The sequence below is a fragment of the Colobus angolensis genome, unplaced genomic scaffold, assembly GCF_000951035.1.
Source record: "Colobus angolensis palliatus isolate OR3802 unplaced genomic scaffold, Cang.pa_1.0 Scaffold81, whole genome shotgun sequence".
Taxonomy (NCBI): Eukaryota; Metazoa; Chordata; class Mammalia; order Primates; family Cercopithecidae; genus Colobus; species Colobus angolensis.
In genome coordinates this window covers 10210622-10221368 of record NW_012121932.1, presented here as the reverse complement: position 1 = coordinate 10221368, position 10747 = coordinate 10210622, and the positions used below count along the sequence as shown (strand labels likewise).

Here is a 10747-nt window from a genome sequence, read left to right as displayed (position 1 = left end):
TTTTCCCAGATAGGAAGAGAACAGTTGCTCCTGCCTGCGGAGCCGAGGGAGGATGCCGCAATAGCGATGGCGGCCCTCGGCGGAGTGGGGCGGCCTCAACCAAACGCGGGGCGGGGCCTTGGGGGCGGGGTCTCGGCGGGGCGGTCGCTTTGGAGCCGCAAAGTTTGGCTGTGGCGGCAAATGGGCTTGGGCGGCTCCTCGGCGGGTGGCGGTGGTGGCCGTAGCGGTTCCTCCTGGCCCTGTTAATGTCGGGGCCAGGCCCGGGGAGGATGGCGCCCTAGAACCCGGCCTTGCTGGGGTAGGGGCGGGAGGGGTCGGGGTGGGGACCGGCCATGTCGGAGGTGACCCGGAGTCTGCTGCAGCGCTGGGGCGCCAGTTTTAGGAGAGGCGCCGACTTCGACTCTTGGGGCCAGCTGGTGGAGGCGATAGACGAGTATCAGATGTGAGTGACTAACCGGGGGAGCGGGCCAGACCGGCTCCAGTCGTGCGCCTCTCCCTTGTTTCTGTCGGTGTCTCTCATCACTGTATCTGCCAGCCAAGGCTTCTCAGGGTGGGGCCCCGCAGGCACTGGGGCTGAGATCCCTCGCCACCAGCCCCGGCGAGACTGCTCTGGGGACAAGGGCTCCGCTCTCTGGGGTGACTCGCCTTCTTCCCCCTCCGCCTCCGCAGGGACAGTTCCATTCAACAGGTAGCCCTTCTTTCCTGGGGCGCCGGCCCTAGTAGGCTATCTGCTTAGTTCCTTTCCACGGTCTCACGGGTCCACCACTTGGCAGTCAGTTTCCTTTCCTCCTCCTCTCCCAGGTTCCCCTTCCTTGATTTCCCTTTGAAATTCTCTGAGGAATACTTGTGTGTTCTCCGCCCACGTTCCAAGAATGAGTGGCCTTGCTCTGTGTGTGTCTTCCTCCTTCCATGTGTAGGAAAGGAGGGAACTGGTTGCGATTGAGGGGAGGGGGTTCCCCAGGAAGCAGCGAGGGCCAGGGATACCTCTTCTGCCAAAAGAAGGGTCTCCTCTCGCGCTCCTTCTCCACCCCTCTTTCTGGTGAGCCGTGTTTTCAGAATTCCACCTCGATTTCGTTTCGGTTTCTGGGACTGTTATTTGGTAGGCTCTGAGTCCCACCCACCCCCTCGCTCGGTTGCCTTGGGTGGAGTCCGCGCAGGATGTGAACAGAAGAGAGCAAAATGTGAATTAATGGACCACGCACTGGAGCACCACTCCCTCCTTGGATCCCTCCTCCTTTTCCTGTATATAATGTATAGCCGCAGGGTACAAGTGAGTACCAGTTTCCTTGAGCAACCTAAGACCAATTTCTTGCTCTTTCTGGTTTCCGCAGAAAACTTCAGGGATGTCTTAAAAAATAAAAGACAAGATTTATATACACATAAAATCTTGCTTAGGTTTTTGCACATTTTTCTGAACTTAAGAACTCTCTGCCAAAATGCTATTGTTTGCAAACTCACCATTAATTATTCTTTGTTTAAAGCAAGTTATTGTTTGAGATTTCACTGAGTATTAAACCATGTATGAGTAGAATAACCCGGCCTTCCCCACCACCCCCTCTCCACCCCTGACACACAATGATTTCTGGAAAGAATAAACGCTTCGTACTTGGAAGATCTAAACTCTTAGCCTGTCCCCACAATAGTTATTTGTCTTTATCTATTAAAATAATTTAAATATGTAGGTACTGACTTTGAATTGCCTGTAGTTTCAAAATGCTCCGACAAAAACCCGTGCCCTGGGCCATTTTGCGATGTGTAACAACTAGTAGCATTTGTTTTGCATTTTCACATGATTTCATTTGCTCTTGCAATAACCCAGTGAGAATATAATTATTCTCATTTTACGAAATGAGAAAAACTGAAGCTCAGGTTAAACAGATTACTCAGGTCACAAGCTGATACCACTGAAATCTGGGATTTAAAGAAGAAAATCCAAATCCTATTTCTACTACAGAGCGCTTAAGATGCACTGAGAGAGTAATTCTGTAAGTGAATTAGACATAAGATTTTCTTTATTACCGGAGAACACACCCTTCCATACTGCAGCCAGTTAGACAGTAAGCACCTATGTATACCCATTCTGTATATTAACTAATATTGCATAGCTTGAAATAGAAAGCCATCTCTTACTTGTGATGTGAGACCTAGCAGCTGTTGACACTGGGTGGCTGACTTCACAATGGAAAGTAAAGAATACCATGTCCAATTGAAATTACAAGGGAAAATTGAAAATGCAAGCTGTTTAGTGTGAATTTCTAGGAACCAGAAGGTGAGGGTGATAGGCACATGCAAATCCATTGTAGGACCTCAGTACTAACCACTGAACTTCATGATCCTAGTAGTCCTCAAATTATAAAACCTGCCAGGGTCAAATTTCAATGAAGACATGTAATGATTGGCTTAAATTCTGTAAACATGTAGGCTACATATAAAATGAGATCAAGAGTTTAAAATTACTTAATATATCCAGAAATGAATGCAAATTATCTTTTTTATTTGAAATACCTGGAAGGAAAGGCTGCAGCAAAAGACATGAATTGAGGGCCACTATAATGATGTAAACAAGAATTGACAGGATTTAGTTATTGACTGGATATCGAGGGTGTAGAAGGAGGAAGAGTCTAGGATAATTGGGATTTCTAATTGGGTAGGCAGCAGTCTTTTTATAGCCATACAACATACAGAAGCTGCTTTATGGGAGGGATGTAGGGGGAGAGATAGTACGTATCTGTATTATCATACTATCTCAGTATGATAGTACATATCTGTATTATTACTACAGTAGTAATACTGTAGCTTAAACAATTTCATTACTCAACAAGTAAGGGTTGGGGATACAAAGATTAATAAAATCTGATTTCTGCCCTCGAAGCACTGAGAATCCAGTGGAAGATTTTGGAGTAACTGGGTGTTGCAATTATAGAAGTATGAAAAGAATAAGTGCTCCCACATTCCTTGCTATTTCCTGAAACATAGTTCTGCCTTAGGCCTCTTGTATTTTTTTTTCTGGGACACTGTTTCCCCCATTATCTGTTTGGGTCACTTCGTCACCTCCTTCAGGTCTTTGTTCAAATATCCTCAGTGAGGCTGTCTCTGGCCACACCCTGTTTAAAATTGCAAAGTCTCTTGTCCACCCCAACTGCCTCTATCTCAGTTTCACACCTCCTGTTCCCCATCCTGCTTCATTTTTTCATTTTTTTCCATGGTACTTAGCACAATCGAAAATATATTTTCTTTTGTTGTTGTTGTTGTTGTTTTTTCTGAGACAGAGTCTTGCTTTGTCACCCAGGCTGGAGTGCAGTGGCGTGATCTCGGCTCACTGCAACCTGTGCCTCCCGGGTTCAAGCAGTTCTGCCTCAGCCTCCTGAGTAGCTGGGATTACAGGTGCATGCCACCACACCCAGCTAGTTTTTGTATTTTTAGTAGAGACGAGGTTTCACCATCTTGGCCAGGCTGGTCTTGAACTCCTGACCTTGTGATCCACCCGCCTCGGCCTCCCAGAGTGCTGAGATTACAGGCGTGAGCCACCGTGCCCAGCCACAGTCAAAAGTATATTTTCTGTATTTGTTTTGTTTACTGTCTCTCTCCCCACTGGATTGTAAGCTCTTTGAGGGTAGAGTATGGGCACATGTTGCAGGGTGTTGGGACACTGTCTATTTTGTTCTCTACTGTATACTTAGTGTCCAGAGTAGTAATAGGCTCTCCACATGTCATTATTTGTTTAGATATTATGTAGTTATTCTATTGAATGAATTTAGGAGTATGCTATGGGAGCATTAAGGAGTGATGCCAAACTACAATTGGAAGACTTAGATGAATTCTGTCAAGACTAAAATAGTCATCCAAAGTATTAGATGGTTCAATTAAAAGTAACTGCATTTCGCTATTTGGGGATATGTGGCCCCTAACTTATGGTAGAGTGGCACAGAAACTGTTGCTCAGAATCAGGCATTTCACAGGATCAATCCTGAGGTATTTATCTAGCACATGGATACTCAGTAAATATCTGCCAACTGGTCGGGTGTGGTGGCTCATGCCTGTCACTTTGGGAAGCTGAGGTGGGCAGATCACTTGAGGTCAGGAGTTCAAGACCAGCCTGGCCAACATGGCGAAACCCCCTCTCTACTAAAAATACAAAAAAAATTAGCCGGGCGTGCTGGTATGTGCCTGTGGTCCCAGCTACTCAGGAGACTGAGACACAATCATCTCTCGAACCCGGGAGTTGGAGGTTGCAGTGAGCGGAGATCGTGCCACTGCACTCCAGCCTGGGTGACCAAGCGAGACTCTGTCTTAAAAAAACAAAGAAGTATCTGCTAAGTGAATCGATTAGTCTGAAGACTGGATAATGGCCACTTGTCTTTTTTTTTTTTGAGACAGAGTCTCGCTCTGTCGCCTAGGCTGGAGTGCAGTGGTGCAATTTTGGCTAACTGCAACCTCCACCACCCAGGTTTAAGCGGGTCTCCTGCCTCCACCTCCCGAGTAGCTGGGACTACAGGAGCATGCCACCACACCTGGCTAATTTTTTTTTAATTTTTAGTAGAAATGAGGTTTCACCATGTTGGCCAGGCTCGTCTCAAACTCCTGATCTCAAGTGATCTGCCTGCCTCCGCCTCCCAAAGTACTGGGATCATAGGCATGAGCCACTGGGCCCAGCCCTACTTGTCATTTTTGCTGTGTTTTATGTCTCTGCTGCTGAAAGTGTGGTCCACAAATTGGTGATGGTCTACAAACTGTTACTGCTGTGCAGTAAGGTAAGGAAAGAAATTGAGAGTAAACGTGGAAACTTTATAGCAACTTGACATCCTCATGATATTTTTGAAATTGTATTTTACGTAAGTATTAGTCTAGAACAAATTTGGTGGAAAAGTGATCCTTTGCTACAGATGGTTTGAGAAACACGAATTTCTGTGTCACGGAATGCTGTGGGGTTTCCAGGAGTTACTTATGTATGTGCTTAAGGTATGTTTAAAACTCTCCCTTGAGAATAGTCCTGTTTTACTTGTAGGTACCTTTGTAGGGTGAGATGAGTCTCTAGAGAAGAATATTTGACAGATTTATTTCACTTTTCCTAATAGAATGTCAACTTTTATTTGCTCATCTAATATTCAGAACAGTAGATTTCCCTCTGGACAAAATCAGGTGTCACTTTGTCTTAAAATGGTATACTCATTTGTGGAAATAGAAAATTAATTTTTCATGTCAGCTTGAAAAGTTCTTTTTAAGGCCGGGTGCGGTGGCTCATGCCTGTAATCCCAGCACTTTGGGAGGCCTAGATGGGTAGAATGCTTGAGCTTAGGAGTTCAAGACCAGCCTTGGCAACATGGCGAAACCCAGTCTCTACAAAACATACAAAAATTAACCTGATGTGGTGGTACTCACCTGTGGTCCCAGCTACTCAGGAGGCTGAGGTAGGAGGATTGCTTGAGCCCCGGAGACAGAGGTTGCAGTAAGCCAAGATCATGCCACTGCACTCCAGCCTAGGCAAGTTTTTTTTTTTTTTTCCTGTCTCAAAAAAAAAAAGTTATTTTACAAAAAACTTTATTGAGGTATAATTTATATACATGAAATTCATCTATTTTGCATGTACAATTTAATGATTTTTTAGTGAAATTTACCAAGATGTGCAACCGTAATTACAGATTTTAGAAAATTTCCATCACCCCCACAAGATACCTAGTGTTCATTTGCAGTCATTCCATATTCCCACTCTAGCCCCAGACAACCACTAATCTATGTTTCGTCTCTATAGATTTGTCCTTTCCAGACATTTTATGTAATTTGAATCATGCAGTATGGGATTTTTTTTTTTTTTTTTTGAGGCGCAGTCTTGCTCTGTTACCCTGGCTGGAGTGCAGTGGGGCGATCTAGGCTCACTGTACCCTTTGCCTCCTCAGCCTCCCCAGTAGCTGGGATTACAGGCGCCGGCCACCATGCCCAGCTAATTTTCATATTTTTAGTAGAGATGGGGGTTTCACCATGTTGGCTAGGCTGGTCTCGAACTCCTGAACTCAAGTGATCCACCTACTTTGGCCTCCCAAAGTGCTGGGATTACAGGTGTGAGCCACTGCCCAGCCTTGCATAATTTTTAATAGCACGATTCTGTTTGAATTGAGCATCCTTCCTTTCCCTATTGCCAATTAGCATTTGAACACGAGTATAGCATTACACCCTTCTGACAGTGATTCTGCTTGGGTTGACGGCCACCACTGCAAATTATGTGTAGAATTACTCAAAGAAAGAAATTCATTCCACACTGTAACTTCTCTGAGTTCAGGGATGTATAGTTGATGTTGTTAAGGATACAGAGTATGGATTCCTTGAGAGTACTCCATGCAGGTGGTAAGCCAGTAAGAGTTAGAAAAGAAACCAAGTACAGAACAAAGACAATGGCTATGTTGTTTCTATTTGTACCTTTTCCTGTACAGAACACACAAAAAGTGAGTCTATGAATGACATTTTAGGGAAAATATGAGGCTTCCAGCTTTGGGAGAAAATAAATAAATGAATGGAAGCAGTTCAACTAAGTAACACAGTGGAGCTATCTTGCAAATATTAAGTTTTTTTTGTGGCTAATTCTGCTTTATGTTAAGGAGGATGCAAACCTTTCATAAATTGGATAGAGGCCAGGAAGAATAAGGTACTTTATGCCTTATCTTTAAAGACATGATTGCACAGAACTCCCATCTAGTACATTTTATTTGGAAACATAAACTCTCTTCTGCAATTGGCTTGGTAGAAAATCTAGCACTTGCTACCCTTTGTATTCCTGTTCCTATTGCCCACACAGAGTACTACATAGTATGTTTGGGAGTTTAATTTTCAAATTCTTTTGCTAGGTTTTTCCCCTATATTTTTTAGAAATTGAGATAAATATCACATCACATGAAACTCACCAGTTTAAAGCATACAATTCCATGGTTTTTAGTGTATTCACAGTGTTGTGCAACCATTTCCACTGTCTAATTCCTGAACATTCCCATCACTCCCAAAAGAAACCCCATACTTGGTATCAGTTACTCTCAGTTCCCTCATCTCCTGGCCACCACTAATCTGCTTTTTGTCTCTGTGGATTGATCTGGTCTGGACATTTCATATAAATGGAATCATATAACGTATAATCTTTTGCATCTGGCTTTTTTCATTTAGCATAATGTTTTTGAAGTTCATCTGTGTTACACATGTTAGTAGTACTTCATTCCTCTTTTTGACTGAATAATTTTCCATTGAATGGATATACCACAAATGTTTATCCATTCATCAGTTGATGGACATTTTGGTTATTTTCACTTTTTGGCTGTACATTTATGTTCAGTTTTTTTTGTGTAAACATATTTTTCAGTTCTCTTGGATATATACCTAGGATTTTGAAATTGCTGGGTCATACAGTAACTGTATTTAACTTTCTGAGGAATGACCAAATTGTTTTCCACAGTGGCTGGTACCATTTTACATTCCTACCAGCAATATCTGAGGGTTCCAGTTTTTCACATCCTGTCAGTACCTGTTATCTTCTCTCTCTTTCCCCCATAAGGATGTAGTTTCATTTTTTAAAAAAATTGTACTCATTCTAGTGGGTATGAAGTGATATCTTATTGTGACTTTGATCTGCGTTTTCCTAATGACTAGTAATGTTAATCATCTTTTCCTGTGTTTATTGACCATTTTATGTCTTCTTTGGAGAGCTGTCTATTCAAATCCTTTGCCCAAAATTGGTCTTTGTGTAGTTGAAACCATAGTTTTATAGTTTAGTTTGTAAGGGGATTGACTTTTACAAACTGAACTGTACGGGTTTTTTGCTGTCTCAGAAGTAGCTTTGAGTCCTCATTGTTGAGCTTGGACTAATAATATAGATCCATCCATTAAAAACTCATGCAAGGCCTAGCTGCTATTTTAAAGTGTAATGATAATTGGACAGACTGATATCTGTTGCTGATTGGTGGAGAATTTTCTTTATTTTCCATGAAAACATGTTTTCAAAAGTATATATTGATAGTAGAATGGATTATTACCACTTTGTCATTGCTGTAATTTGGGTTAGGACTAATTTTACTACCAAATTAATGATAGACTGATACAGTATCTCTGGTTAGTATTATCACTGGTGTTCTCTGGAAGTGTTTAAGCAGAATCTGGACAACTACTTATTGGCTTATTATAGAATAAAGTCACGCATACTAAAGAAAGTTGGATTAGATGCCCTTTGAGATTCTTTCCAGCTCATTTTTACTGCCTAGAGCTGAAGTTTGTCCCAGTGAAATGGTATGAAAAATATTGTGTCTTACTTTCATCATCATTGTATAGAGAGTTTGTTTTTTTTTTTTAGAAGAGTTTGATTCTCAATGTAGATTTATATTTTAAAAACAGGACAAGATATAATTGTACTTCACATTGTTAAAAAGCTTTAAATTGTTACACTTTGTTGCAGTAGTTTGCTTTTCTTGCATTCTAAAGAACATGTTTTCTTCTTACAGATTAGCAAGACATCTCCAAAAAGAGGCCCAAGCTCAACACAATAATTCTGAATTCACAGAAGAACAAAAGGTACCATAAAATAATCTGTAGGTATATCAGATTCCAAACAAAAAGTGTTTTGTCTTTTGAGTTCTTTAAGCAAAACAAAAAACAACAAAACAAAAACAAAAAACTGTTGTACTGAAGTAAAAAGAATGATACTGATTATGCTTTGCCTAACATTAAGTGATTATTTAGAGATACCATATGACTTACCACTTTAAAGCAATAAAATTGTTGTACTCAGCCATTTAGGCTTTTCTTAACTTTGCTTAACTTTAGTGGAGACCATCCATGCTTTTGCTGAAGAGCGGGAGAACCCAGTCCACACTTTGGTGAAGATTGGGGGAACCTAGAGACTGGAGTGTGTCTAGAGTCCTTGGGAAAATAGAAAGATTGTGGGTAGTTGCATTCCACCTCAACACTTATTTGATTCTGAACTTTCGTAACTCCTATCTACCTCCTCTCAGAACAAACAAATACACACAAAAAACAAAAGACCAGGACAAACCACAACACCTCTCCACTGAAAAAAATTAGTTCAAGTCAAGAATTTGGCATAAAAATCCATCTGCAAAATAAATGCATAAGGTTGCAAAATGTTTCAATCGTGCCTTTTCTCCTTGAATTAAATTTTTTGTGTGTCAAGTTGAGTCTCTAAACTGTTAGTTATTATGAAAAATGGGCGACTGAAGTTTTAAAAGAGAAGAAATGGGAGGAAACAACTCCCATTTTCTCTTGGCTCAGAGTATCTAGTGTTAAGTCAATGTTTAATCTTGTAGATAATGAAAAAAAAATTGTCAGTCTATCCCCCATCTCCTAAGAAAAGTGTGAAAACTATGATGACTTAATTTGTTCTTACTTATTCTTTCTGTACAGAGGGAGTGGTAATGATTTTTTGCACACTTTTACAGTAAGCCTAACAACATTCATTTTACTCTATTCATCTATGTTCATTTGATTCTTACTTATAGGAGTTTGGGAAGAAGAAGCCCCTAAAGATTAGGGTTAGCCATATTTCTTACACAAGTTTGTATATTTGCATTTTAAAAATATTTAGGATCTACTTTATCTAATGTACTTTTTAATTTGGTATTTTAAAAAAAAAATACTACAATTTAAAAGAATTTTTTTTTTTTCTTTTGGCCGGATACAGTAGCTCACGCCTGTAATCCCAGCACTTTGGGAGGGCAAGGTGGGCAGATCACTTGAGGTCAGGAGTTTGAGAACAGCCTGGCCAAAATGGTGAAACCCCGTCACTACTAAAAATACAAAAATTAGCCAGGTGTAGTGGTGCGTGCCTGTAATCCCAGCTACTAGGGAGGCTGAAGCAAGAGAATCACTTGAACCCAGGAGGCAGAGGTTGCAATGAGCCGAGATAGGACCACTGCACTCCAGCCTGAGCAACAGCCAGAGCAAGACTCTTGTCTTGAAAATAAATAAATTTAAAAAAAAAAGAATATATTTTTTTCTTAGTAATTCCTAGTATGCACAGTAGATATTAGGAGTCTTAGGATTTTAGCCCTGGAAAATAATGACCACAGCAGAAATGACTGATTAGCTTAAGGAAAGGAGCCTCTGTAAAATCTGAAATTTCTCTAGGAATTGATTAGGAAATGATCAGCTGGCATCACAGAATTGGGAGTTACGGTACCTAAATTTTGATAAACAGAATATCAGATAGCCACATATATAAATTAATAGCTATCAGAATGTGTTATGAATATGGAAACAGAATGAAAACTCAGGGAATTAAAAAATGTTTAATCTTTAATCACCTGTTTGAGTTACTTACATCCTGTTTCCAACACTGAGGTATAGGATGTATGAGCCACATGACCTCAAATATTAAGTGATTTGACCTAAAAGACACTAAAAAATATATTTAAAAAAAAATACCGCTGGGCATGGTGCCACATGTTTATAATCTTAGCACTTTGGGAGGTTGAGTTGGGAGGATTCTTTGAGCCCAGGAGTTCAAGACCAGCCTGGGCAACATGGTGAAACCCCATCTCTACTGAAAATACAAAAATTAGATAGGCGTGGTGGTGTAAGCCTGTAGTTCCAGCTACTTGGGAGGCTAAGGTGGGAGGATCACTTGAACTCGGGAGGCAGAGATTGCAGTGAGCTGAGATCATGCTACTGTACTCCTGCCTGGGTGACACAGTGAGACCCCGTCTCAAAAAAAAAAAAAAATCAAGAAATGAGCCTATCATATAATGATTAGACTAATGAG

At 41.1% G+C, this 10747-nt stretch overlaps 1 protein-coding gene across 3 annotated transcripts in view; it reads left to right on the top strand.

Annotated features, from left to right (window-relative positions):
* The window catches only part of AIDA (axin interactor, dorsalization associated), a 41168-nt gene that overhangs the window by 617 nt on the left and 29804 nt on the right, over positions 1-10747 (top strand). Inside the window, exons 1-3 of one of the 3 annotated variants that reach the window (XM_011929481.1) lie at positions 153-205; positions 312-442; positions 8472-8541. In XM_011929481.1, the coding sequence (XP_011784871.1) occupies positions 333-442; positions 8472-8541 (180 nt within the window). In that variant the 5' untranslated portion in view covers positions 153-205; positions 312-332. Of the gene's footprint in view, positions 1-79; positions 443-8471; positions 8542-10747 lie in introns of those variants that run through there. The other 2 variants (XM_011929480.1, XM_011929482.1) reach the window with 2 other exon arrangements.